General features: G+C 42.5%; 1 protein-coding gene across 4 annotated transcripts; it reads right to left on the reverse strand.

Annotated features, from left to right (window-relative positions):
* Positions 1 to 4832: 4832 nt before the first annotated feature.
* LOC134349055 (thrombospondin type-1 domain-containing protein 1) lies at positions 4833 to 25907 on the reverse strand. 4 transcript variants are annotated; one of them, XM_063052912.1, is made up of 5 exons: positions 25799 to 25907; positions 23646 to 23805; positions 11131 to 12081; positions 9151 to 9309; positions 4833 to 6717 (listed from the first exon to the last, which is right to left on the reverse strand). In XM_063052912.1, the coding sequence occupies exons 2-5, from the start codon at positions 23713 to 23715 to the stop codon at positions 5225 to 5227; spliced, it is 2673 nt and encodes an 890-aa protein (XP_062908982.1). In that variant the 5' UTR covers positions 23716 to 23805; positions 25799 to 25907; the 3' UTR covers positions 4833 to 5224. The 4 variants fall into 4 exon arrangements, with proteins under 4 accessions (XP_062908982.1, XP_062908981.1, XP_062908980.1 ...); XM_063052911.1 differs by lacking the exon at positions 25799 to 25907 and adding an exon at positions 25195 to 25338; XM_063052910.1 differs by lacking the exon at positions 25799 to 25907 and adding an exon at positions 25175 to 25338.
* Positions 25908 to 27631: the final 1724 nt, after the last annotated feature.

Below are 27631 nucleotides of genomic sequence, written 5' to 3' on the forward strand. Positions count from 1 at the left end.
GTGACAACCCAGTTGTACACTGTGTTGGTTTTGGAAGACTTATTTTCATTCACCAACCAAAAGCAGTATGATTCAGACCGCAGAGAAAAGCAAACTACCGTACACAATCTCCATTTTAGTACATCAAGGTCAAATAAAGGATAACTGGTAAATAGTGTCTGTCTGTTTTGTTGTCATACTAAACAGACAAGCAGAAAGTCTATTAATTCCATAACAAAGTTGGTGTATTAAACAGTACAGTCTGCTCCCTTTCGAGAAAGGAGAAAATTTAATTGGCACATAAAGGGAGGGACAAAGGGGGAAAAGGTTGAGTGCAATCAATATGATTTTTAAAAATCTTCTCCATAAACTTAAGTGTTGTGATGCCTGGACTAGTCAAGCCATTACCTTCAAGCATATTTCCATAAGACGTAGGAGCTGAATTAGGACATTCGATCCATCGAATCTGCTCGTCGATCCCTCTCAACCCCATTCTCCTGTCTTCTTCCCATTACCTTTGATGCCCTGACTAATCAAGAACCTATCAACCTCCGCTTTAAATATACCAAATGACTTGGCCTCCGCAGGCAATGAATTCCATAGATTCACCACCCTCTGGTGAAAAATACTGCCCCTACATCTTGAGAAGAGTTTACATTTATTGTTGTTGCTAAATAACACATTTACCTCAGTTTAGTTTCCTGATTAAGCTGGAGCAAATGTGTAATTTAACAACAACAAGGAGAGTTTCTGCTTGTGGAGTTGACTCGTCCCATATAAACAGCAGAAGCGAAGTAGTGGTGTAAGGATTGTGCATGGATCTGTGAATTTGATACTAATAATGTATAATCCTGAGGATTCTTGTCCAATATGTTTCCCGTCATTAACCTGAATGTTTTAACAACAACTCCTAATCTCTTCCAACCCCACACAACCTTCTGAGAAATGGACACACCTAATTCTGGTCTCCTCATCATCTCCAAATGTGACTGCTCCACCAGTGATGGCCATGCCATCAGCTACTCAATCCCTAGGCTTAGGAATTTCTTTCCTAAACCTTGCCATCTCTTTTTCTCTTATCTTAAGGTCCTTCTGAACACACTTTAGCTAAAATTTTGTTTGTCTGCTTGATGTGTTTCAGTGACAATTTTTTGTTTGATATCTGGGCCTACAAAGCAGAAATGTACTTGTGGCATTAAAGAGTGTTAAATAAAGACTTTTAAAAATGAAACAATAACGTCATTGGTAGCAATCGCAAATAAGATCAGTCACTCCACTCTGAAAGTGGTGCTTGTTAATTCTCTTATCTCTTTACATTCTGCATCTCATTAATAATCGATCCGGGGAGATGCACAATCGAAAGGGGTTGCGAAACGGATGCAAAGCAAAAGAAAGAAATGGATTTTGAAGAGAGGAGGCTTTAGGGAAAGAGTTCTTGAGAGAAGCTGTAAGGTAATTTAAGAAGTTATCCTGATAGTAAAGCAAAGAGGAAGAGGGGAAATGCAGAGATCCTAAGGCCATAATAAGCTATATCATTCTTTAGCCAGAAATTCTCATAGGTGAGCCCATTTATAACTTGTTCATCTATCCATTGCATTATAGAACTACTGAATTCCCGGGAGGTCAAATGGAGGTGCATTAAACCTCTCTACCATGCTAGGTCAGAATCAGGTTCATTATCACTGATATGTGTTTTGAAATTTGTTGTTTTGCAGTAGCAGTACAGTACAAGACCTAACTGAGAGCCTGGAGACACCACTTAATCACTCGTCAACCACAGCTGATGAATCTAACACATCCTTCGATGGTACTAACCTTCAGTATAGTGTCAAGTGAAGATCCTTTTTTCTTTGTTTCATTTCATATTTATTTTTAATTAATGTATAACAGTTTCAAGTTTCTTAACAAACCTTACATTTTTACTTCCAGTATTTTTAAAGTAAATTTTATTTTATTTCATTAATTAAATATATTGCAACTATATCTAAATGTCTTTAATTGTCTGACCCTTCCATATAGGTCTCATCTCCACTCATGGGGAGTTGTGGATCCAAGTGTTACAATAAACAAGTCCCTAATCCTCATCCATCCTGCACTTTAATGTACACTGGTGAACGGAGGTTCCCAATTTATAGATGCCTCGAGTTTAGGGTTTAAGATTCAGAAAACAGTTGTGTAGCAAATTGTTATTTAATAATATCATTGGATATTACAGCTTCAGAACTTTGCACCTTAGAATTAATTTCTTTAAATGGGAGACATCCTATGGAACTGAAACACACATTTAAACTCCAGAAACACGGGCTTAGAAAATCCATGATGTGCAAAATATTACAGAAATTCAACTAGCTACTTACAATTTGATAAAATTAATTCAATGTTTGAAGCACCACTGTCTCTAGAATAATCACTAATTATCAGTAGCACTCAAGACTCAGGATATACTCAGCAGCTAAGCTTTTTTTGATTAACCAAACTTACGGAAAAACTGAGTGGGTTGAGCAGTATCTGTGGAAGCAAAGAGGTGGTCGGCGTTTGGGGTCATAACCCTGTGTCAGGACTAAGAATGTAGAGGGAGGGACATAGAAATGAGAGCGAGGGGTGAGACAGGGGCTATTAGAGGGGAGTGATGGGCAGATGAAGGAAAAGACAGGGAGGGAGTGCTGAGACAGAGGCTCCTCACTGACAGTTGGAAAGAGATAAGGAAAAAAATATCATAGGCAGATGGAGTCAGGTGGGAGAGGGGAGGGGAAGGGAAGGGTAGAGACAACAGGCTGGCAAGTGGGTAGGTGGACACAGGTAAGGGAGGGGTGATGGGCAGATGGGGGATATGGTAGGAAAAGTGAACAGAAACCAGGTAGATAGGTGTGTGGGTGATGGATAGATGGAACCCGACAGGGGAGGTGAATGGGTCCCGGTAACCAGAGGGGAAGGCTGGAAAAGGTGAACAAAGGGAGGGAGACTCTGGGCAAAACTGATGGGTGTGAAAAAATAACAGAGCGGGGGGTGAGTTACTTGAAATGGAAAATTCTACGTTCACATTGAGTAGGCTACTGAACAAGTATATGAGGTGCTGTTCTTCTAGTTAGTGTTTGGCCCCGTCGTACCATTGGAGGTCCAAGGATAGACAGATCAGTGTGGGAATAGGAATGGGAAGGGGAAGGGGAAATGACGTGTGGCTGGAAAATCAAGATGGCTGTTGCAGACAGAGTACAAAGTGGTCTACATTTGGTCTCACCAGCACAGAACAGGCCACTTCAAAGGCGCAGAATGCAAAAGATCAGGTTGGAGGGAGTGTGCATGCATCTCTGCCTCATATGGAACAGAAGTTTAAGTCTCTCGTTGGTAGTGAGAAAGTGTTGCACTTGCTATGATTATAGGAGAAAGTATCAGAGGATGGGTGGGTGGTTGGGAAGAGGTGAGCGGATTCATGGAGTTACAGAGAGTGTGTCCCTGTGGAAAGCAGAAGTGAGGGGGTGGGGGGGGGTTTGTGAGAGATGGGAAGATGTGGCTGGTGGTGGGATAGCTTTTTATTTAAATCCTGTGCAAATTGTCTAAAGGGATTGGTTATATATGTACCTGATGTGGAAACAAGGCCAGATGTAGGGAAAAACCTTTGGCCTGAAACCTTATCCCTCCATGGATGCTGACTGACCTGCTGAACATTTCCAGCATTTTTCTGTTCTGATTTCTCAGATAATTTTCAATTTTGTTTTCTCTACCCAGTGCAATGCCATGCCAAAAACACTTCACTCTAGTTGAACTCAGAACTGGGTTTAATACAATGGATGGACTGAAAGGCTTTTTGGCATTGAATCTATTTTAATTCCCAAGAGATAATGTGACCCATACCCTAAGTATGGCAATAGTAAATTGGATTCCAGATGGTTAAAATGAATTTACTGGAATATCCAGCAATAGTAGATGGAAATTGCAAAACGGCATGACACACAATTAATTTATACAAGCACTTCTGTTTTCAAGATAGCCACAGAGTCATAGAACCCTACAGCACAGAAACAGGCCCTTCAGTCCATCTAGTCTGTGCAGACCATTAATCTGCCTAGTCCCATCAATCTACACCTGGATCGTGGCCCTCCATACCCTTCCCATCCATGTATCTATCCAAATTTCTCTTAAATGGTGAAATCAACCTGGCATCCACCACTTCTGTTGCCAGCTCGCTACACAATCACACTGCCCTCTGGGTGAAGAAGTTCCCCCTCAACATTTCACCTTTCACCCTTAACCCATAACCTCTAGTTGCAGACTCTCACCACCTCAGTGGAAAAAGCCTGCTTGTATTTACCCTATCTATATCCCTCATAATTTTGCATGCCTCAATCAAATATCCCCTCAAACTTCTAGATACATTCTAGGGAATGAAGTCCAAACCTGTTCAACCTTTCCCTATAAGTCAGGTCCTCACGTCTTGGCAACACCCTTGTAAATTTTCTCTGCACTCTTCCAATCTTACTTACATCTTTCCTGTAGGTAGGTGACCAAAACTGGACACAAAAGGCCAAATTAGGTCTCATTAAACTCTTACACAATCTCAATATAACATCCCAACTCTTGTACTCAATAAACAACATACATCAAAGTTGCTGGTGAACGCAGCAGGCCAGGCAGCATCTATAGGAAGAGGCGCAGTCGACATTTCAGGCCGAGACCCTTCGTCAGGACTAACTGAAGGAAGAGTGAGTAAGGCTTTCAAATCCCTTACTCACTCTTCCTTCAGTTAGTCCTGACGAAGGGTCTCGGCCTGAAACGTCGACTGCGCCTCTTCCTATAGATGCTGCCTGGCCTGCTGCGTTCACCAGCAACTTTGATGTATGTTGCTTGAATTTCCAGCATCTGCAGAATTCCTGTTGTTCTTGTACTCAATATATTGATTTATGAAGGCCAATGTGCTAAAATCTTTCTTTACAACCCTATCCAGCTGTGATGCCATTTTCAAGGAATTATGGATCTGTATTCCTAGTTCTCTCGGTTCTACCACACTCATCAGTGCCCTACCACTCACCACATAAGACCTGGCCTGGCTGGTCCTCCCAAAGTGCAACATCTCATACTTGTTTGCATTAACCTTTCAACCCATTTGTCCAGATGGTCCATATTCCACTGCAAGCTTTGATCGTCTTCCTTGGTGTCCACTACACCCTCAGTCTTGGTGCTATCCACAGATTTGCCGATCCAGTTTACAACATTATCATCCAGATCATTGATATAGATGACAGGGTCCTCAGATTACCAGCCTTTCACTGCTTAAAGTACTAGTGTCCTCCTCATCCCCTATAACATGTGAACCAAAGTGGGCAGGCAGGTCTATTATCTGCTGCTCTGAAGCAGTTAACTCAAAAGCAGAATTGTCATAATGGAGGAAGTTTGGATCAGAAGGGAAACTTTGGCAGCGATCTTGTCTATAGTGATGGCGAGGCAGCGGATTGCTCCTTGGATACTTCCACTGAGAATGCTTCTCAGAACTGGGATTAGTGGATAATTTACTTTCGTTGGTTGGGGTTCTTGCCTTCCTTCTGCCTGTGTAAGTTTCTATCTCACTAAAAACGCAAGTTGCAATTGGGTGATCACTTGCTGGATTGGCTTTATTTGTCCAGGCTCCAGCTTCGCTGCTTCTCACGTGTTGTTTTGAAGACTCTGAGATGAATGCACTGCAATTCCAGCCAGGGTTACGTGCAGTGCTGCCATTAGTCCTATAGTGAACTCCAGGTCTGTTGTTACTGCATCTATCACTCCCAGCTGCTGCCTTGTCAATGCCTCTTGAGTGCTGTAAGGACGGAAGCTTCTGTGTGCAGGACGACATACTTCTTTCTCTGTAATACTTGCTGGTTCTACATTCACTAAAGCTGGATGTTCTTCTAAAATCAGGATTTCTGATGTATCCTCTCTCAAGCATTTCTCTCTCAGTTATTCTGTCATAATGCCTGAACTTTCCTGGTCTGTTCGGGAGCGTTTTATTATTTCCTTCGCAAACAGATACGGGCAGACTAAAGTCATTAGGTGATTCTGGAAAAGGTGCAACCATTGGGTCTCTTCTATGACACATTGTGTCTATTTGTTGTTTACAGTACATTGGATTTTGATCCAAAAATGGAGATTTGATACGGAACCTGTTCAGGTTACTTTCTGCACTGTTTTCCTTGTCCAAAGAGGGCACTATAACAGAGCTGGTTTTAGCTTGGTCTATCTCTGTAGCCAGAGCTCCTCCTTCACTCATGATCGTATCATCTAAAGGGTGCTGTGTAACATGGTAAACTTGGGTTGCTTCTGTTATCCCTTTCTTCTTCATTTCTTTCAACTGTTGGTGTGCTAAGCGGTATCCAAATATAGGGGGAATCACTTTATGGGCACCCTGCAGTCCAAGATTTTCCTCTGGTAACGTCTCCTGATGGGGAACAAAATGCTGGCTCCTTCTGTAAGACAGCGGAATGTTCACGCCATCTTCCATGTGGGCCGAGGGCATGTTATCAGTTAAAATGTCATGTTGGTGGCTTAGTTCACAGAAATTCCTTTCTTCTTCAAGTGCATTTCTGAAGTTATGTGAAGGTACTGGATCATGCCTCACTGTGCTATTCAAATGCCGTTCTTTACATGGTAGCTTTGTCCGAATAGTGATTGCTATGGTGGCTATGATTATTATTAAGCAGAATGAAATGCCAGTGATTGTCACTATATTGCCAGTTTTATGTGCTTTCCCGGGAACTTCAGATCCCCATTCTGTAACATAAAAGACATTGAATTAACTAAATGCATTTTGAAAACTCTTGGAAAAGTTTTGACCATCAATATTGTTATTCCATTAAACAAGACTGTGTAAACTACTCCTTGGTTTTATTGCCTCATTAGCCTTAACAAAATTTGTTGACCTCAGTCTGTATATTTTTAAATGACTGAGCAACAATGGAGAAAAGGCTAGGGAAGAAATTAGTGAGCTTCTTTGGTAGAAAGCTGTTTTGGACATAATGGGCTGAAAGTCATTATAGAACACCATACATTTTCATGGGGAAATATTTCAAATTTCCACTCCCTTTTGAAAAATTGCTTGGTTTCTTATATTACCACTCTTCAGCCCATCTTAAATAATAAGGCAATATGAGTTTGTTCTAGACTGACCCTGAAAGAAGATATAACTTAAACCTATCCACCCCTAAATTCCTCTGGGAATCTGAAGTAATGCTGTTTGATTCTCCACACCTCAACCTTCACCTTCTATGTATACTCATGGGAATTCAAACTTTCTGTGACAGTACGTGAAATGATTGCTTCAGCCGACTAAAATAGAGGAGTCCAGAGATATTCAGACAATTGAGTGCATTGTCAGAAATAAGAAAATAAATTCAACAATTGGGTCTTTAAAATGTGACTTTTCTTCATTCCTTATCCCATGTGTTTTGTCTTTCCTCCCCCATACCTCAACCCTGTCACAGAGATGATAATAAAGAAGTTCCAATGTGGAACAGAGGTCATAGTAAATATCTGTTTTGACATATTGATATTACTTATTACCTTATTCTTTACTGATAACACCACTTTTCTACATTATTTGAAAGAGTTAACTTAGTGAAGCATCCCATCTCCTTTCAAATTCATCTTCTGTCACTGAATGCAGCTTGCATACAATGGTACCAACCAAAATTTAGGGAGTGACTTAACAGAGATCTTCAAATGTGGTAGGGAAATTGGTATACAATTTGGAGAAATTGTTTCCATCAGTAGGAATATTATTTATGCCACATATCCAGAGTGAAGTTGCAGACAAAAGCATTTTAATGCAAATAATTGTTATAATTTGTAATGTGTAAACAGAAGTGAGTTTAATCAGAAATTTCAATGGGGAGTTTGGTGGATCCTTGCGGGAAGAAAATCTACATGGTGATGGAAAAGAATTACATTATTTGGATGACCTTTTTCAAAGAGCCTGAATGGGAAACAGACCTTTGCTGCCCATTGAGTCCATGCTAATGATCAGCCACCAATTTTAACTAATCCTTCACTAATCCCACATTCACATCAACTCCTCCTGAAATCTACCACTCACCTGCACACAAGGGACAATTTTCAGAGGCTGTTTAACCTATCAGCTCGTGCTTCTTGGGACATGGGAGGAAACTGGAGCACGCTGAGGAAGCTCACTTAGTCACGTGCAAATTCCGAAAAGACAGCACCCAAGGAACCTGGGTCTCTGAGGCCGCAGTTCTACCAGCTGTGCCAATGCGCCATTTCAATTTAAGCCAAATGACCTTCCCGACCCAAAATATCCACTTATTAGGTGCTGCCTAACCTGCTGAGTTCCTCCAGCTTTTTGTGTGTGTTGCTGTGGATTTTCAGCAGCTGTAAAATCTCTTGTGTTTATGACCTTTTTCTGTGCTGTGTCTCTTCATGACTTAACTTCAGATTGTTCCTTTCTATAGCTCTCTGAGTTTCTTTTTTCATTAAATTCTCTCCACTAAATTCCCTCCCTCCCAAACTTCAGGATATACTGACCTAAAATAAATTGGGCACAATTAAATAATTGTCACTCACACAGCAAATAGGTTGTTTTTCTAAACAATGTCATGATTACCAACATAATCTTAAAAAATAATTGATCCAAGTGAAGTGTTTAAAACCATATAATAACTTGTATGAATGGAATACTATCTTCTCCACAAGCAGTAACCTATTAATCTTCAAACATAATCATTGAAATAATGCTTATGCTTCCATTTGAAAGAATGAGGATAACACTTGCACCTGCCGTTTTAAACTTAGTCCTTGAATTTTTTGCATTGCATTATTAGAACCACCAAAATCTGTCCACAATACCATCTGTTACCATGTGAACCCATTGGTGTTTCACTCTTTTCCTTTCAATGGTTCAATACTCTTCCGTTTCCCATCTCATAGCCAATCTGAAACTATGATAAAAACCCATGTTACCCATGTCTGTCACTGTGAGTCCCACATTACAAGAGCTAATTGAGCAGATTCCTGCGATGTGGATAGGATACAAAGATTAGATAAAGTCCTGGCCCAAAACGTCGATTGTTTATTTCCCTCCACAAATGCTGCCTGACCTGTTGAGTTCCTCCAGCATTTTGTGTACGTAAAGATGAGATAGTTTTGAATGTTTTCTGAAGTGCAACATTCAGAGTTGCCATGTTTACTCACCCGCGCAATCCACAAGTGAACAGGGGGAAACTTCTCGCTCCTCTCCACTGCACCCCATTGTCCCTGAGGAGGAGGAGACGCATTGTCGGTACCTTTCGCGCACTCCGTCACCGCATGTGACACTACACGGACTCCAAGACATCCAAACACTCCCTCTTTCTGCAAATTTCACAAAGTGTGGTTATTTTACTCTTTCCATCATATTCTGCTGTTTACCATTTCATGTCTAAATATTGCCAGGGCAATTGACTGAAGAAATATGATGTATTATTTCTTGCCTTTTGCTAACCCATGTGATTAAAAACAACTTTTATGTAACCCCCTGAAAGGCAAATTCAATGAATGCACCGAATGCAAAGAAAAACAAGGTTCATTCAGGTTCATTATCTGTTTGCGAGTTTGTACTGAGATCACTGATAGTATCAACAACATTAATAGTACCACACCAGGAGCACAATGGAGATTTACGCTAAGCAGTTGGAAAACTGGAGCGGGTTCTTATTCCTGATGCAGTGACCCCCTGGAATTACAACAATTCTTACTGCAAACACGTCCACCATATTCCCTTACAGACGTGGTGCGCTGGATTCATGTACCCAGAGTTCTAGCTCTGGGAAAGTATCATGTCAGGACTTGGGATTGCCGCAACTTGCTTTGCAGCCATTAGAAATGGCGAACGGACATTTGGGAGAATTGGTGGAGGGTCCATGGGCCTCCAGTGATAATCGAGACCTTTCAAAAATTTCACTTTGCTTCAGCCTCAGATTCAAAGTAGGTCAATTATTTCTCGGGATATTGGAAAAAGTCACAGTGAAGAAATAACTCATGTAACTATGGGCATTATGGTCGACGTGGACGAGTTAAGCTGCAAGGTCTGCTTCCATGCTGTACACCAGACAATGTATCACACATAATTTAAGACCAGAAGACCAAATGAGATAGGAGCAGAATTAGGCCACTCGGCCTATCAAGTCTGCTCCACCATTCCATCATGGCTGATTTATTATCCATCTCAACCCCATTCCCCTCCTACCTTCTCCCCATAACCTTTGACAACTTTGACTAACCAAGAACACTACAACCTGTGCTTTAAATATGCACAGGGACTTGGGTCTCCACAGCCATCCATGGCAATGAATTCCACTGATTCACCACCCGTTGACTAAAGAAATTCCTTCTCATTTCTGTTCTGAGGTCCTAGACTCATCCTCTGCTGGAAACATTCTTCTACATCCACTCTATCTAGGCCCTTCAATACTTAATAGGTTTCAATGCCATTCCCCTTCCATGCTTCCTAACTCCAGCTCAGAGTCATCAAACTCTCGTCATAGGTTAATCCATTCATTCTCAGAATCATTGTAGCGGGCTCGCTCCTATGCTATCATATCTTTTCTTTGAAAAAGGGACCCAAAACTGCTCACAATACTCTAAATGCGATCTGACCAATGCCTTATAAAGCCTCAGCATCACATCTTTACTCGTATATTCTAGTTCTCTCGAAAAGAACGCAAACATTGCATTTGCCTTCCTCACCGCAGACTCAACCTGCAAGATAACCTTTAGGGAATCCTGCACAAAAAGTCCCTTGGCAACTCTGACTTTTGAATTTTCTCCCCTTTCAGAAAATAGTCAACACCAATAATTGTTTCTAACTAAGTGGTAATCGATTTTAACATCAGAGTGAAGATCATTAAGTGGGGTGGTTTTGTTTGACGTATTCAATTTAACATCAAAACGTTGATTCTTTTGATTAATCACAGATCATTTACTGGAAAACATAGCACATTATTAGTTAAGGAGTAACTAAGGATCAGCCAAATCTAGTTAGTTAAGGATCAGCCAAATTATTATTTTAGACAATCTGATAGTTTTATATGTTATTTAACATGTATCACTAAACAGTCGGTTTTTTTAAGGCGGCGCATTAAAAAGCAACAGAAAGGGGGGGATTTGTATACATGCTCCTAGTGTGACACCAACCTGCCTGTCTCTCAAGTGTGAGACATTTCGCCGGGCTGGTGAAAGTGTGGCTGTGATTCAGAATGCTAACATGCTCGAAGCAGTAGTTCTGCTTCCCAAAATCGAACAGCGTGCAGTTAAATTCGGTTGTGTTTTCCCCGGGACGCAGCCACTTCTCAGCTACAAGAGCCTCTCTCCCAGACGAAGCTCCCTCCTGTTTTTTATACACGGTAACTTTGCCCCGTAAGCGGACGCAAGGGGGTGCCACTATCCGAACCTCCGCGGCCGAGTCGCACACGGCCGTCCTCGGATGATCGACGAACACTTTATAACCAATACTCTGAGCAAATAGCAGCGGTTCTGTGGAAGCGATCACGGAATTTGTGTGCGGAGATCTCAGGGAAATCTTTAGGGATGCGCTTTGGTTGAAAGCAGTACAATCGAAATCCAACCTCTGAGAATTGGCAAGCTCTATGGTTTTACTGGTCGCTGGTGTTAAAGTGTTGTTGGTATTGTAAGTTCCAGATCCATTAAAATCAATCATAACAGTGTCCAGAAATAAGGTGGTTACTCTCCAAGGACATAAATATTCAGCAGTAAAGACATGGACCTGGAAGTGGCTAGATGAGTTAGTTTCGCTCTCCAGTTCAATTCCAAAGACGGGCCAGCGGACCTGCAGTATGTCACTTGTCCACTGGGCTGTGTCGTTGCCTGTGGAATCGATCAGCCTAAACTGGAAGCTGCCCGCGTAAGTGAAATGAAAACACTCGAACTCCACAAAGCCCTGGGATTGGTTTCCGGGGATCCGCTTGGTGGCGACAGTTCGGTTTCTCTCGACGTCTACGAGTGACAGGGTGAAGTTGCGTGCGCTCGTCCTGTTCAGATCGTCGAACTCAACTCCAACAGTCTGGTTGCCCAGAGCCACGTGCCAGGGTTGTCCGGAAAGTCGATAACTGACTTCGGCAAAAACAGCTGAAATTTAAAGCGAGAATAGAATGTCGATATTTATTTGCTTGAATTAATGTAAAATCCCGGTGAACCGGCACACTTCTAGCCTTTAGTGAAGCAGGATTCGCTGGTTTCCCGGAGTAAAACCTTATCAAACACCATAGGCCCGGGCATAACCCATTGGGCTCTTGACCCAACGTGATAACCTCACTCACTTCAACTCTGAACTCGTCCCACAACCTATGGACTCACGTTCAAGGAGTCTATAATTGATGTTCTCAGCATGTCTGTACTGCGTGTACCTATTCATTTACTTATATATAATTTATCTGTATTTGCACAGTCTGTATTTTTACATAGTGATTGTGCGTAGTTTTTCATTGAATCTATTGTATCTCTTTGTTCTATGTGAGAGCCTGCAAGTAAATGAATCTCGGTAGTATATACTGATATAAATGTACTTTGATAATAAATTTTACTTTGAACTTTAAACTATTGGATGTTACTCATACCCCAAAACAATTTAGTTGACCATATTTTTTAAAAAGTTGCTTAGTATACTTTTTCATGTAGTGAAATAGTTTATAGTATTTTGAAGTGAACTATGTGAGCTGGATTGAGTACAGAAGCAGCAGACCCCATAACTATATAGAGAGCACAGGGCCCCTGGTACCCCCCCATTACCAGGTGAAATGCATGCCCAATTATTGGGATTTACGAATTGTCAGATAACAGATTATCGGATGTTCTGCCTAGACTAATCACAAGCTTGAAAGTGAAGTGGCTTTGGACATTCAATAGTCTTATGGGTAGCTGAGATAGTCTTCTACCAGCCATCGCGTATGGGACAAAAGGAATCCAAACGGAAGTCTCGGTAACACAGAGCAATGAGCTTTGGAGAAGACAACATCAGATATCAGACGATAGTTAACAAGGGAAAAGCATTGTTTAAGTAAAGTGAGGCCAGATGGCAACAATGCATGGAGTATATAAACGCAAGGAAGTCAAGCTGAACCTTCATAAAGCATTTGTCCAGCCTCAGCTAGAGTATTGTGTTCAGTTCTGGCCACCGCATTATAGAACAGAGGTGAAAACATTGGAAACAACAGGAATTCTGCAGATGCTGGAAATTCAAGCAACACACATCAAAGTTGCTGGTGAACGCAGCAGGCCAGGCAGCACTGGAAAACATTGGAGAGGATCCAAACACTGATAGTTCCTGGATGAAGGATTATAGATCAATGATAGAGTAGAGAACCTGGGACTGATCTCTTTGGAGATGAGAAGTCGAAGTTCAAAGTAAATTTATTATCAAAATACAGAAATGACACCATGTATGACTCAGATTCATTTTCTGTGGGCATGCACAATAAATCCATTATAGAATAATAACCATAATAGAATCAATGAAAGACTACGCCCAACAGGACGGAGAAACAATTAACGTTCAAAGGACAACAAATTCTGAAAATGTGAAAGAGAAAATAACAATAGTAATAATAAATATCAACAAGCTGAGATGAAGAATCCATAGATTAAATGATCCCACAAGCAAAGTTATTTCTTTTGGTTCAAGAGCCTGATGGTTGAGAGATAAGAATTGTTCGTGAACCTGCTGGTGTGAGTCCTGAGGCTCCTGTCCTTTCTTGATAGCAGTAATTTCCATATTGTATATAAAATTATCAGGACCTGGACAGAGTGTATATAGGATGTCTATTTCGTTGCAAGTAAGCACAAGAATACACAGCAGGAGAATTAAACATGCAAAAGGAAGAAAAACTATTTTTATGGTTTGTGTACTGGAATTTGAAAATCACTGTCTACAAAGATGATGAATCCACTATGGCCTTCAAAAGGGAATTGGATAAAAGCAGTCATAGAGCCATATAACATGGAATGAAGCCATTCTGCCCATCATGACCATGCTATCCATCAAGTACCTATCAATATTAATCCCTTTACCAGCACAAGAGTCATACTGTTCTATGCATTGTTGGCTTAAGTGCCTACCTAGATGTTCCTTTCCTCTCAAAATCCCATCATAAGAGGTGGAGATGGGTAAGGCCGGCCAACAGGGCTCTGGTGAAACTGTATAGGCCAGTCCCCAGGACAGTGCAATGGATTACAGAAACATTTACGAACTCCAACAAAACCATTGACTTTGGACGATGGAGATGGGAGGTCATCAATGGCTTATGCTGCACTGGGTGTGAATGGCCCAGGAGGACAAGAAGAAGAAGATACTCCTTAAACGTTGTGATACTGTGCCTCTACCACCCACCTAGAAAATGCATTCCAACTGAGGCTATACCCAAGCGAAGAAGTTCTGCCTCAGATCTTCTCTAAACCTTCCACCCACTACCTTAAACCTAACCTGTCTACTTTTAGATACCTCCGCAATGGTGCATTGCCCTATATTATTTAAGTCCATTACAGATGTCACTGAAATTCATTATCATGGAAATAATTCATGTGGATAAGGTTGTGGGGTGAAAGAGGGAACAAAAGGGAAGAGATTTGAAGTAGGCAGAATCAGAGAGTGGTGACAGCTATGAGATCATATTCAAGAGACAACACAGCGTATAAGCTCCTTGTGCTTTCATGAGGTGTGGATGGAGACTGAGAATTTTGGATTAAAGCGGGGGGTTGGCCATTGAGATGAGTAGGATTCTCCCAGTATGCTAGGGTGGAGAGGGGGCTGTGAGGTGGAAGATGGGGGAGTCAGATCCAGTGGTGAATGATGAGGTAATGTAGGGGATGTCAGATGTAACAGAGGAGATAATCGATGTACAGTCGTCCCTCGGTATCCACGGGGGATTGGTTCCAGGACCCCCCGCGGATGCTCAGGTCCCTTATATAAAAATTGCATAGTATTTGCATATAGCCTACGCACATCCTCCTGTAAACTTTAAATCATCTCTAGATTACTTATAATACCTAATACAATGTAAATGCTATGTAAATAGTTGTTACACTGTATTGTTTAGGGAATAATGGCAAGAAAAAAAGTCTGTACATGTTCAGTACAGACACAACCATCGTAGCTCTTCTGGGAACACTGATGCTGCCTCGGCATCAGCCAGTGCTGATTCTCCCGTGATCTTTAAGTTCTTGAGGCTGTAGCGCTTTACATAGCTAGCCAGCCATCCCTTACTAGCCTTAAACTCCTTCCTCTTGCTCACAACACAAGTAGCGAATGAACGAGACACGAGGTGAACAATGCTCAAACAACGAGTGCTGGAGAGAGACTGAGGATCTGTGAAATGGCGGGAGGCTACAGCAGGGTACGCCTACACATCACTTCATTCATGTGGATTCAGCGTAGTGCTCAGCACATGGCAAATTCAAGTTTTGCTTTTAAGAATTTTCTGGAATTTTTTTCTGAATATTTTCGATCCGCGGTTGGTTGAATCCGCGCGTGCGGAATCCACGTATACGGAGGGCCGACTGTAATTGAGTTAAAAGGAATGAAGACACCAGTTAACGTTGGGGTGAAGTTGGGAAACCGCTTTCAGCAGCAGGAGTTGAATCCGAAGAAATGAGGTTGAAGATGAAAATGAATGGGGTGCCACGACAGTGTAGCAGTTAACACAATGCAATTCCAGATTGCGGCAGTAAAGTACAGAGTTTAATTCCAATGCATGTCCTTTCTGTGAGTATGTGAGTTTGCTCTGGGTGCTCCAATTTCCTCCCACATCCCAAGGATGTACTGGTTAGCAGGTAAATTGTCCTGAGATGAGGCTCGGGTTAAATCGGTGGTGGCTTATTTGGCTGAAAGGGCCTGTCCCACGTTCTGTTTCTAAATAAATAAAAATAAAACAGATATACCAACTGATGATCTGGAGGTGAACAGGGAGAGGAATGGCTAGGTGGCCAGGAGGACAGGATGAGATCAAAGGTATTATTTGAAGATACATAGAAACATAGAAAATAGGTGCAGGAGTAGGCCATTCGGCCCTTCGAGCCTGCACCGCCATTTATTATGATCATGGCTGATCATCCAACTAGGATTTTATACGTTTCAATCAGATCCCCCCTCAATCTTCTGAATTTCCAGATGAGCTGATTAGAAACATGATGCTGTGAGGGGAAGACATTATGTACAAGATAGTGTTATATGAGGAAGATAGTATAAAGAAATTACCTTGTCTGTGGCTGAAAAATAAATGAATTGAGATATTAGTTGAAGTCACCAAGGGGATCGCTTCTTAAGTGGAAGGATCCCTTAAGCAGTAATAACAAGTGGAAAGGTTTGAACCTCAGACGCATAACTAAACATTTATAGATTTGAGCTGTAGGGCAACATATGTCATGGATTTCAATGACGAAAACTGAGAGTTTTATTTCAAGACTATACACAAATATTAGTTTTGATAAGACACCTTGTATGCTACAATAGATTCCTGACCTCACAGACTACCTCATTATGCACTTTCTCTATCACCGTAATACATTATTCTGTGTTCTATTTTCCCTTCTACTACCATAATGCAATAATGTGATAAAATAATCTGTATGGACGGAATGCAAAATAAAATTGTTACCTTACCTCAGTACATGTGACAATAATAAACTGATTTATCATTTTACTGTACGTAAAACATAGAATTTAGAACAGCATAGTAAAGACCCTTCAGCCCATGATGTTACACGGACATTTAACCTACTCCAAAACCAATCCAACCCTTTCTTCTCACATAATCCTACATTTTCCTTTCAACCATGTGCCCATCTAAACATCTCTTAAATGACCCTAATGTATCTGCCTCTACTGCCACCCCTGGCAGTGCATTCCTTGCATCCGCCACTCTGTGCAAAAACCTAAAGTATCTCGGATACCCCCGCTATACTTTCCTCCAATCCCTTAAAAGTATGTCCTCTCATATTAGCCATTGCCACTCTGGAAAAACGTACTAGCTATCCACTCGATCAATGCCTCTTATGGTCTTACACACTTTCCAGTAAGATGGCAGTGCATTCGATCGCAGTGATATTGTGTTTTGCACCTTGTGTGCTGTTTCGTTTGGCTGTTTTCATGGATATTCATGTATGGTCGATTGATAATTAAACTTGAACTCTATCAAATCACCTATTATCCATCTTCATTGAAAAGGGAAAAGCCCTAGCTTGTGTAACATATCCTCACAAGACATGCTCTCTAATCCGGGCAGAATCCCGGTAAATCTCCTCTGCACCCCCTCTAAGGCTTTCACATGCTTCCTATAATGAGGGGCCAATGCTGAACACAATCTTCCAAATGTGGTCCAGCCAGAGTTTTATAGATTTACAACATTACCTTGTGGATCTTGAAATGAATCCCCGTGCCCCCCCCCCGACTAATGAAGAACAATATGATTTCTTTACCACCTTATCAACTTTGAGGGATTTATAGATGTGGACTCTAAGATCCTTGTTTCTCCACACGTCTAAGAATCCTACAATTAACACTGTACTCTGACTTCAAGTTTGATCTTCCAAAGTGAATCACATCAAACTTTTCCGGATTGAATTCCACCTGCCACTTCTCCACCCTGCTCTGCATCCTGTCGATGTTCTGTTGTAACCTATGCCAACCTTCTACACATTCCACATCACCACCAACCGTCATGCCATCTACAAACTTACTAATCCATCCCTCCACTTCCTCACCCACATCATTTATAAAAATCACAGATGTTGTCCCAGGACAGATCCCTGCAGAACATCACCAGTCACCAACCTCCAGGCAGACCACACTCCACGTGCGTCCACCCTCTGCCTTCTGTGAACAAGCAAATTCTGTCTCCACATAGCCAAGTTTAACAGTATCCCACTCCTCCTGACTTTCTGAATGAACCTTATCAAATGCCTTTCTAATATCCATATACACCACATCCACCGCTCTACCTTCACCATTTTGTTTTGTCACTTAAATCAGGCTCACAATGCATGATCTGTCCCCAACAAAGCCATGCTGACTAGCTCCAATCTGTTTATGCTTCTCTAAATGGTCATAACTCCTGTCTCTGAGAATGCTCTCCAGTATTTTGCCCACCACCTACAGAAGACTCACTGTTCTACAATTCCCAGGATTTGTGGAAGCATTGGAAAGGGTACAGAGGAGATTTACCAGGATGCTGCCTGGTTTAGAAAGTATGCATTATGATCAGAGAGTAAGGGAGCTAGGGCTTAACTCTTTGGAGAGAAGGAGGATGAGAGGAGACATGATAGAGGTGTACAAGATAATAAGAGGAATAGATAGAGTGGACAGCCAGCGCCTCTTCCCCAGGGCACCACTGCTCAATACAAGAGGACATGGCTTTAAGGTAAGGGGTGGAAAGTTCAAGGGGGATATTAGAGGAAGGTTTTTTACTCAGAGAGTGGTTGTTGCGTGGAATGCACTGCCTGAGTCAGTGGTGGAGGCAGATACACTAGTGAAGTTTAAGAGACTACTAGACAGGTATATGGAGGAATTTAAGGTGGGGGCTTATATGGGAGGCAGGGTTTGAGGGTCGGCACAACATTGTGGGCCGAAGGGCCCGTACTGTGCTGTACTATTCTATGTTGTATGTTCTATCCCTGTTACCGTTCTTTAACAAAGGAATGATATTTGCTACCCTTTAATCATGTGGTACTACTCCTTTGGCCGGTGAGAATGCAAAGATCATCACCAAAGATGCAGTAATCTCTTCCCCCACTTCCTATAGTAACCTGGTACATTTTCTGTCTGCCCCTGGGAATTACAGTATCCATCCTTCACATCCTCTTTCTCAACGTTGATCTATTCCAGAATATTAGCCTGTTTTACATTGTCTTCATATTCGTCAAGGTCCCTTTCATTGGTGAATATTAAAGCAAAGTATTCATTAAAAAACCTCCACTACTTCTTCTGACTACAGGCACATGTTTCCTCTTCAATCCCTGATTGATCCTATCCTTACTCTAGCCATACTCCTGTTCTTCACGTACATTGGAACACCTTAGGGTTTTCCTTAATCTGACTCTCCAAGGCTTTTTCTTACCCCTTTCTAGCTATCTTAAATCCATTCTTAAGCTCCTTCCAGGCTATTCAGTGTCCTGTCTGATCCTTTCTTCTTCAACTTTAAATACAATTCCTTCTTCCTCTTGACTAGATCTTCCTTATCTCTTATCAACCATGGTTCTTTCAATCTCCTCCCTGACTTAAAAGATATCCAGAACCCCACGCAATTGTTTTCTAAATAACCTCCACATTTCTGTTGTGCATTTCTCTGATTCTCAATTTATGCTCCCATGTTTCCGTCTAATAGCATCATAATTCACCCTCCCTCAATTAAATATTTTCTCATACGTCTCCACCTATCCCTGTCCATGGCTATGGTAAAGGTCAGGCAGTTGTGGTCACTATCTCAGAAATGCTCTCTCACTGAGAGATCTATCACCTGACCAGATTCAATCGCCAACATGGGCTCTCTGTCACCTGACCAGGTTCAGTATCCAACATACCCTCTCCCCTAATCTGCCTGCCCAGCTATTGTGTAATGAATTCTTCTTGGACACATCCAGTTTTCCTACCACAGAAAATATAATCCCACCTCGGAAGATGTTTGTGCAGTCTGAAATTTATACAAGTCAACAAACCATTGGCATGGAACTAATTAAAGATCACAGCAAGGAAATAGGCACTATTACTAAGTAATTCACAATTATGACCATAAATATGTTCAACAGAAAGCACTAGGCTTGAGAGGCTTTGTGGTAATTCCTATTCCTATTTGTTAGGTTCTTTCAAGGCATGCCACAACCACAATTTGTTTTCATCATGACCACCAGTGCCAGAAATTGTTCATTTCATTTTCCGAAATCTTTGAAGTTTTCTGCTTGATCATTCATTGAATTATTGGTCAGAATGCTATAAACTGATCATAATTCTAAGTTCATGCCCATCTTTTTAAACGGATCAATTAGTAGACCCATAGAGTATTTAAGAATTATGATTTTGTTTTGCTTATATGATGGCTTCTGTGAAATATACTTAAATTACTATCAGTTGCTTTTAACAAAGCCAATAACATAGCTGATAATCTCTGGTGTAACAGCTTGGCTTCAATAGTTAGCAGCTGAGAATATTGGCAAGAAGCCATGGTCTGACGAAAATATAAACAGAAGAGATTCTGTAGATTCTGGATACCCAGAGCAACGAACAGAAAATGCTGGAGGTAATCAACAGGTCAAGCAGCATCTATAGAGGGACTAAGCCCTGATGAAGGGTCTTGGTACTAAACTTTGACTGTTTATTGCCCTACACAGATGATGCCTGATCTGTTGGGGACCTTCATCATTTTTGTGTGTTACTCTGACAAAAATGTATTCGATTTCCTTCATTCATCCTACATTTTATACATAATATCAGTTATTCCCAATAAAAATATAACCAAAATAACTAAATCAATGTTTCTTAATTATTAGCTAAACAATAGATATAATGTCTGGGTCTATTGTTCATTACTTCCACATCTAAAGCAGAAAGTTTGGAATCAAGTCCCATTCCAGTGACTTTAGTACAAGAGGCTGAATGGGTACTTAGGTAAACCATTGTGCATTGGACTGCAAAGGCACGGTGGTTTGAATTAGACACCTAGAGCACCTTGTTCTCTCTGTGAATGTTAAGCATTCCATTGCATCATTTAAAACTGCAGAGAAGTTAATCACTGTCCTGTGGTTATTCCTCGCTCATTATCATTTGGGTAGATCACCTTGTCAGTATTGCTATTGTGTGGATCAGCCACTGGTTTCACTGGTTTCAACAGTGACGGACTGTAAATGTTCAGGAAAGAATGCTGGAGCTTTTGGAAGTTCCTTAATCAGCCTAAGTGCAGTTCCTTTTTCAAATGACAAAGGCTATTTTTATAAGATGAAATTCCCATCTTTGTTTACCAATCACTTTTCTATCACATATATATATATTTCTATTTATAGGCAGTTAGAGATTGGCAGCTATGATGTTGCGGGCATCACTGAGTCATGGCTGAAAGAAGGTTACAGCGGAGAGCTTAACATCCAAGGATGCACATTGTATCGAAAGGGCAGACAGGTAGGCAGAGGGGGGTGGGGTGGCTCTGTTGGTTAAAAAATGAAATCAAATCCTTGGAAAGAGGTGACATGGGATTGAAAGATGTAGAATCCTTGTGGGTAGAGTTAAGAAACTGCAAGGGTAAAAAGACCCTGTTGGGAGTTACATATAGATCTGAGAACAGTAGCCAAGATGTGGGCTACAAATTACAATGGAAGATAGAAAATACAAGTCAAAAGGATAATGTTATGGTAGTCATGGGGGATTTCAATATGCAGGTAGATTGGGAATGTCAGGTTGGCCCTGGATCCCAAGGGAGAGAATTTGTAAAATGCCAACAAGATGGCTTTCTAGAGCTGCTAGTGGTTGAGTTCACTGGGGATTAACTATTCTGGATTGGGTGTTGTGTAATGAAGTGGATTTGATTATGGAGCTTAAGGTAAGGGAACCCCTAGGAGATGGTGATCATAGAATTTACACTGTAATTTAAGAAGGAGAGCTAAAATCAGATGCATCAGTATTACAGTGTAAAGGGAATTACGGAGGCATGAGGGAGGAGCTGGCCAAAGTTGATTGGAAGGGGCACTAGCAGGGATGACAGCAAAACAGCAATGGCTGGAGTTTTGGGGAGCAATTTGGAAGGCACAAGATAGATACATTCCAAAGATAAAGTATTCTAAAGGCAGGATGATACAACTGTGGCTGACAAGGAAAGCCAAAGCCAATATAAAAGCAAAAGAGAGGGCATATAATAGAGCAAAAATTAGTCAGAAGTTAGAGGACTGGGATGCTTTTAAAAGCCGATAGGAGGCAACTAAAAAAACCTTAGGGGGAGATGAAATATGAAGGCAAGTTTGCCAACAAAATCAAAGAAGATTATGAAAAATGTTCAGATACATAAAGAGTAAAAGAGAGGTGAGAGTAGATTTTGGACTGCTGGAAAATTACACTGGAGAGGGAGTAATAGGGGACAAAGAAATGGCGGATGAACTGAATAAGTATTTCACATCATTCTTCACTGTGGAAGATACTAACCGTATGCCATATGTTTGAGAGTGTCAGGGGGCAGAAGTGAGTGCAGTTGTTATTAATAGGGAGAAGTTGCTTGGGAATCTGAAAGGTCTGAAGTTAGATAAGTCACCTAGACCAGATGGACTACATCCCAGGTTCCTGAAGTATGTAGCTGAAGAGATTGTGGAGGCATTGGTAATGATGTTTCAAGAATCACTAAATTCTGGAATGGTTCTGGAGGACTGGAAAATTGCAAATGTAACTCCTCTTTTCAAGAAGGGAGGGGGGCAGAAGAAAGGAAATTATAAGCCATAAACATGAAAAAGTCTGAAGATGCTGGAAATCTAAAGCAACAAACACAAAATGCTGAAAGAACTCAGCAGGTCAGGCAGCATCTATGGAAAAGAGTACAGTCAATGCCTCAGACTGAGAAGGAAGGGGGAAATGCCAGAATAAAAGTGTGGGGGGGGGAGGGGAAGGAGGCTAGCCAGAAGGTGAGATGTGAAGCTTGGTGTGTAGGAAAAGTAAAAGGCTGAGGAAGAAGGATTCTGATAAGAGAGGAGCATGGACCATGGGAAAAAGGGGAAAAGGAGGGGCACTAGGGGGAGGTAATAGGCATGTAGGGAGAACAGGTAAGAGCCAGAGTGTGGACTCATTGTGGCAAAAGAGGAGGCCATGGACTAATCTGTCAGAACCAGACTGGGGATAGGAATTAAAATGGTTGGCCACTGAGAAGTTCTGCTTTTAGCAGACCGAGCAGAGGAGCTCACAGATGTGGAGGAGGCCACATTGGGAGCAGCAAATATAACATGTGGCATCAACAGATTCGCAGGTGATGTTTTCTTCACCTTCTTGCTCCTTTCCTCATGACTGAGAAATGCCAGAATAAAAAGGTGGGGGAGGGGAAGGAAGCTAGCTGGAAGGTGATGAGGTTTGCAGGAATCATTCTGGGAATGAAAGGCTTATTGTATGAGGACTGATTGATGGCTCTGGACCATTACTCTCCAGAATTTAGAAGAATAAAGTGGGATCTCATTGAAACCTATCAAACATTGAAATGCCTATATAGAGTGGATGTGGAGAGGATGTTCCTATAGTGGGTGAGTCAAGGACCAGAGGACACAGCCTCAGGATAGAGGGATGTCCATTTAGAAAGGATATGAGGAAGAATTTCTTTAGAGCCATAGAAACTATTGTCCATCTAGTCCACTCCGAACTATTCCAACGACCTTCTCCCATCACCTGCACTGGGACCATAGCCAGAGGGTGGCGAATCTGTGGAATTCGTCGCCTCAGGTGCCCGTGGAAGCCGGGTCATTGGGTGTATTTAAGATGGAGGTTGATAGGTTATTGATTAGTCGGGGCGTGAAAGGTTACGGGGAGAAGGCGGGAGAATGGGGTTGAGAGAAAAATGGAACATCCATGATGAAATAGCAGAGCAGAATTGATGGGTCGAATGGCCTAATTGTGCTCCTATGTCTTATGGTCTGATGACATAGATCTACTACAGCTGTAGTATTCTTCCCCTCGGATGTTATGCACTCACCGCATCCGCAGAATACCAGCACCAGCACATGCGAGAAAGCCGCCGGACTTCGCCGCGACGGACGTTTCATTCCGAAGTCGAGCTCGTGAATTTTCCTTCTCACCCGGCATGTCTCAGGCCCTCATGATGACTGCGATGCTTCCCAATCCACACCCACGCCCTAAAAAAAAGTCAAAACACAACAGGATCACTTAACACCCCAGATAACTAAATATACTCGAATGTAAATCCAAGCATGTAACAAAAAGTAATCAGAACTGCTGTAAAGATGCTGCTAATTTGCCGGAAAATAGCGAAATGGTTTAACAGCTACGGCAAATTTAGAAGCTAACCATAGTCATAGTCATACTTTAACCGTGCCACTTCTTGTAATAGACTCGAATTCGAATTAATTGTGTCAACTGGACCATTTTCACCCGAGGGTCCCAAGCAGATCTGAAACCCATCGAGTAGCTCTCTCTGTTGGGCAATCCGGATTCCTGTGCTCTCTCTGTCTGTTCCACATTCCGGCTCTCTGAGCGTCTCTGTCTGGTATTCTAGCACTCCGGGTCTCTCCATCTGTACGTCCGATGGTTTTGGTCTCTGCATCCCTGTGTCTCTGACGGTCCGCGTCTCTGGATCTGTCTGTCTGACAGTCCGGGTCTCTGGTCTATGTCTCTGACAGTCCGGGTCTCTGGATCTGTCTGTCCGACAGTCCGGGTTTCTGCATCTGTCTGTCTGACAGTCCGGGTCTCTGGATCTGTCTGTCCGACAGTCCGGGTTTCTGCATCTGTCTGTCTGACAGTCCGGGTCTCTGGATCTGTCTGTCCGACAGTCCGGGTTTCTGCATCTGTCTGTCCGACAGTCCGGGTCTCTGGGTCTATCTGTCTGACAGTCCGCGTCTCTGGTCTATGTCTCTGACGGTCCGGTTCTCTGAGCCTGCTATCCTGTCTGACAGTCCGGGTCTCTGGATCTGTCGGTCTGACAGTCCGGGTCTCTGGATCTGTCTGACAGTCCGCGTCTCTGGTCTATGTCTCTGACGGTCCGGTTCTCTGAGCCTGCTATCCTGTCTAACAGTCCGGGTCTCTGGATCTGTCGGTCTGACAGTCCGGGTCTCTGGATCTGTCTGACAGTCCGCGTCTCTGGTCTATGTCTCTGACGGTCCGGTTCTCTGAGCCTGCTATCCTGTCTGACAGTCCGGGTCTCTGGATCTGTCGGTCTGACAGTCCGGGTCTCTGGATCTGTCTGACAGTCCGCGTCTCTGGTCTATGTCTCTGACGGTCCGGTTCTCTGAGCCTGCTATCCTGTCTAACAGTCCGGGTCTCTGGATCTGTCTGACAGTCCGCGTCTCTGGTCTATGTCTCTGACGGTCCGGTTCTCTGAGCCTGCTATCCTGTCTGACAGTCCGGGTCTCTGGTCTATGTCTCTGACAGTCCGGTTTTCTGGGTCTATCTGTCGGACAGTCCGGGTCTTTAGGTACTGCATGTCTGTCTGACAATTCAGGCAACACAGAGTGTGACTCTCTCGGTCTCTCTAACACTGTATCGTACAATTTCGGTCGATCACTGACTCTTTTCCTGTGGTTCTCTCTATGCCAGTCTCTCGTCTTCTGGTCCACGTCTTTCTTCTCCTCTTCCGAGCGGAACAGTCCGACCTTGCCCCCACAGCCCCTCGTATTCCCATATAACAGGGTCGGAGCTGTTTGCCAGCTTCCCTGTTCTCAAGCACGGGAAAAGTGTTTTTCTTAAGCGGGACTATAATGGGCGGTGCGAGCGCAGACTTCGCCGACATTTCCGTTCTGGAATTACTGGAATGAGGAATCGGTACATGATCTGGAGCCTTGCTAAGGTTCGCCAAGGGTCACCTATTGTCAATAAACGGTCCGGTACCCGCTCTCCAAATCCATATACACAGTGGACAGAAATGGAAGATAGTAATACAGACTGCGGCTGGAAATGAGTTACAAAACCATTTACAAGGCGTATTTATCTACGCGAAATTTTGGTTGGATTTTAAGACTTAAATCTTCTCTCATCTACTATCCCTCACCTTTGTTTTACACTAGTAAAACCCTTTATCTCTCCGCCCCGAGAAACGGTCTCGACCTGAAACGCCGACTGTCCATTTCCCTCCACAGATGCTGCCTGACACGCCAACTTTCATCAATTCGTTACCTTTCCTTTTAACAAGGTGTTCTTTTAAGTCCGATCATTTTATTCCATTTTGCAGTCAGGGCAACGATGACTTTTAATTGCTGTTCAACCGTGTGGAAAACACTGTGGCTGATTTCTATGCAAGGCAGCACAAAGTCCAGGAATAGAATGCCCAGCTAACCCGCAATAATGCAGTTGACTGAGGACTTTTCGAATAGAATTATCGTTTACAGATTGGAGACCTTAATTCATCAAAGCAGCGCCTCCTCATGTGGAACTGAATTGGAATGAGCAAGAGCTTGGAATAAGTTAATCATCGAGGGTGGATAAATAGTTTTTCGTAGCAACTGGACTGAGCTAGAGTCACATTTAAAAGAACATTACTAAGGAGGGAATTAGTTTTTTCTCTCTCTCTCTCTGATGGACGGGCGATAGCATTTGAAGGCTAGTTTAATCAAGGCAGAGATTGTAAATAGTCAGTTTGTATCGGGGCTAGTGATGGATGGGGTAGAAATGGCGGAGTGTCTGCGGAGGATGCCGTGTGAATATATAAAGCCACACACTTGGCAGAGTGGAGCGGGAAGCGGAAGTAATCTGCTTTTAATTGGGTAGATTTTTTTTGAGCGAGAGTAGGTAGATCGACTCTGCGGGAAAACAGAGGAAGCGCTTTGAAGGTGGGTTGTGAATAAATGATTAAAGAACGTATCTTATGAGGACATGTTGAACGAGCTAGGGCTTTGTTTTTGGAGCGAAGGAGGTTGAGAGATGAGTTGAGAGAGGTAGGGTACACAAGATGATAGGGAACAGAGATCGAATAGATAACTAGAGTCGTTTTCCAAGGGCGGAAATGGCAAATACGAGGGGACGTAATTTTAAGGTGTTAGGAGGAAAGTATAAGGGAATTTCAGAGATAAGTTTCTACACTGAGAGTGGTGGTTGCGTGGAATGCCCTGCCAGGGCCGGTGGGAGAGGCTTTAGGGACACTTTTAAGAGACTCTTCGATCGGCACACGGATGACAGAAAAAATGGAGGACTATGGAGGAGGGAAGGGTTAGATTGATCATAGAGCAGGTCAGCACAAATTGATGGGCCGAACGGCCTGTACTGTGCTGTAATGCCCTATGTTCTGAAAGGTCATGAAAGCTTGAGAGACACGAGGAGCAGTGGTTCAGCTGATGTACAGTAAATTTAAGGTTGGGACGAATGAAAACCTGTTGCACAGGAGCCACCATAGAATGGCTTGAAGGATGGGAATGGACCTGTATTGACATATTCTAGCACTCTGGAGAAGGCAGCAAGATTGGACGGCAGTTTGCAAAAAAAAAAATTCAAAGAGCCGATGATTGAGACAGTAGGACAAGAGGTGCCATTCAAATCAAAGTTAGCCTCGAGGTTGCAAGGAGATGGCAGACAGAGTAGAGAAAGACATGGGTTCATGACTGAGGCAGACGTGGACCTGGGGGGGGGGTTGCCTTAATTAGCAGGAAGTGTTCAGTTTTAGCAATGAAGCAGTCTGTTCCTCACAATCGTTGTTGGAGGGAGAGGTGGAGGGAACAATGCAGGCGGGTTTAAGAGGCAGTTGGATGCTCCTGTAACAGTAAGAAGCAGTTACATAATTTCTCTATTAAAGGATGACCACGCCTTCTCCTCCAAGGCAACGTCCGTTACAATGAAACCCTGAAACCGAGTTTACTCTGTTGCGTTTGTTTTTAAAGCTATTGCATAGCCTTGACTTCGTATAATAGACTATTTCAATGTGCCCGGTGCTTTAACAATGGTGAGTTGGACTGGTAAAATATTTTTCAAATGTTTTAATTGCAATCTGCATCATCACCCAGAGTGTTACAGCTTTGG

Source organism: Mobula hypostoma, chromosome 7 (assembly GCF_963921235.1).
Source record: "Mobula hypostoma chromosome 7, sMobHyp1.1, whole genome shotgun sequence".
Classification (NCBI taxonomy): domain Eukaryota; kingdom Metazoa; phylum Chordata; class Chondrichthyes; order Myliobatiformes; family Myliobatidae; genus Mobula; species Mobula hypostoma.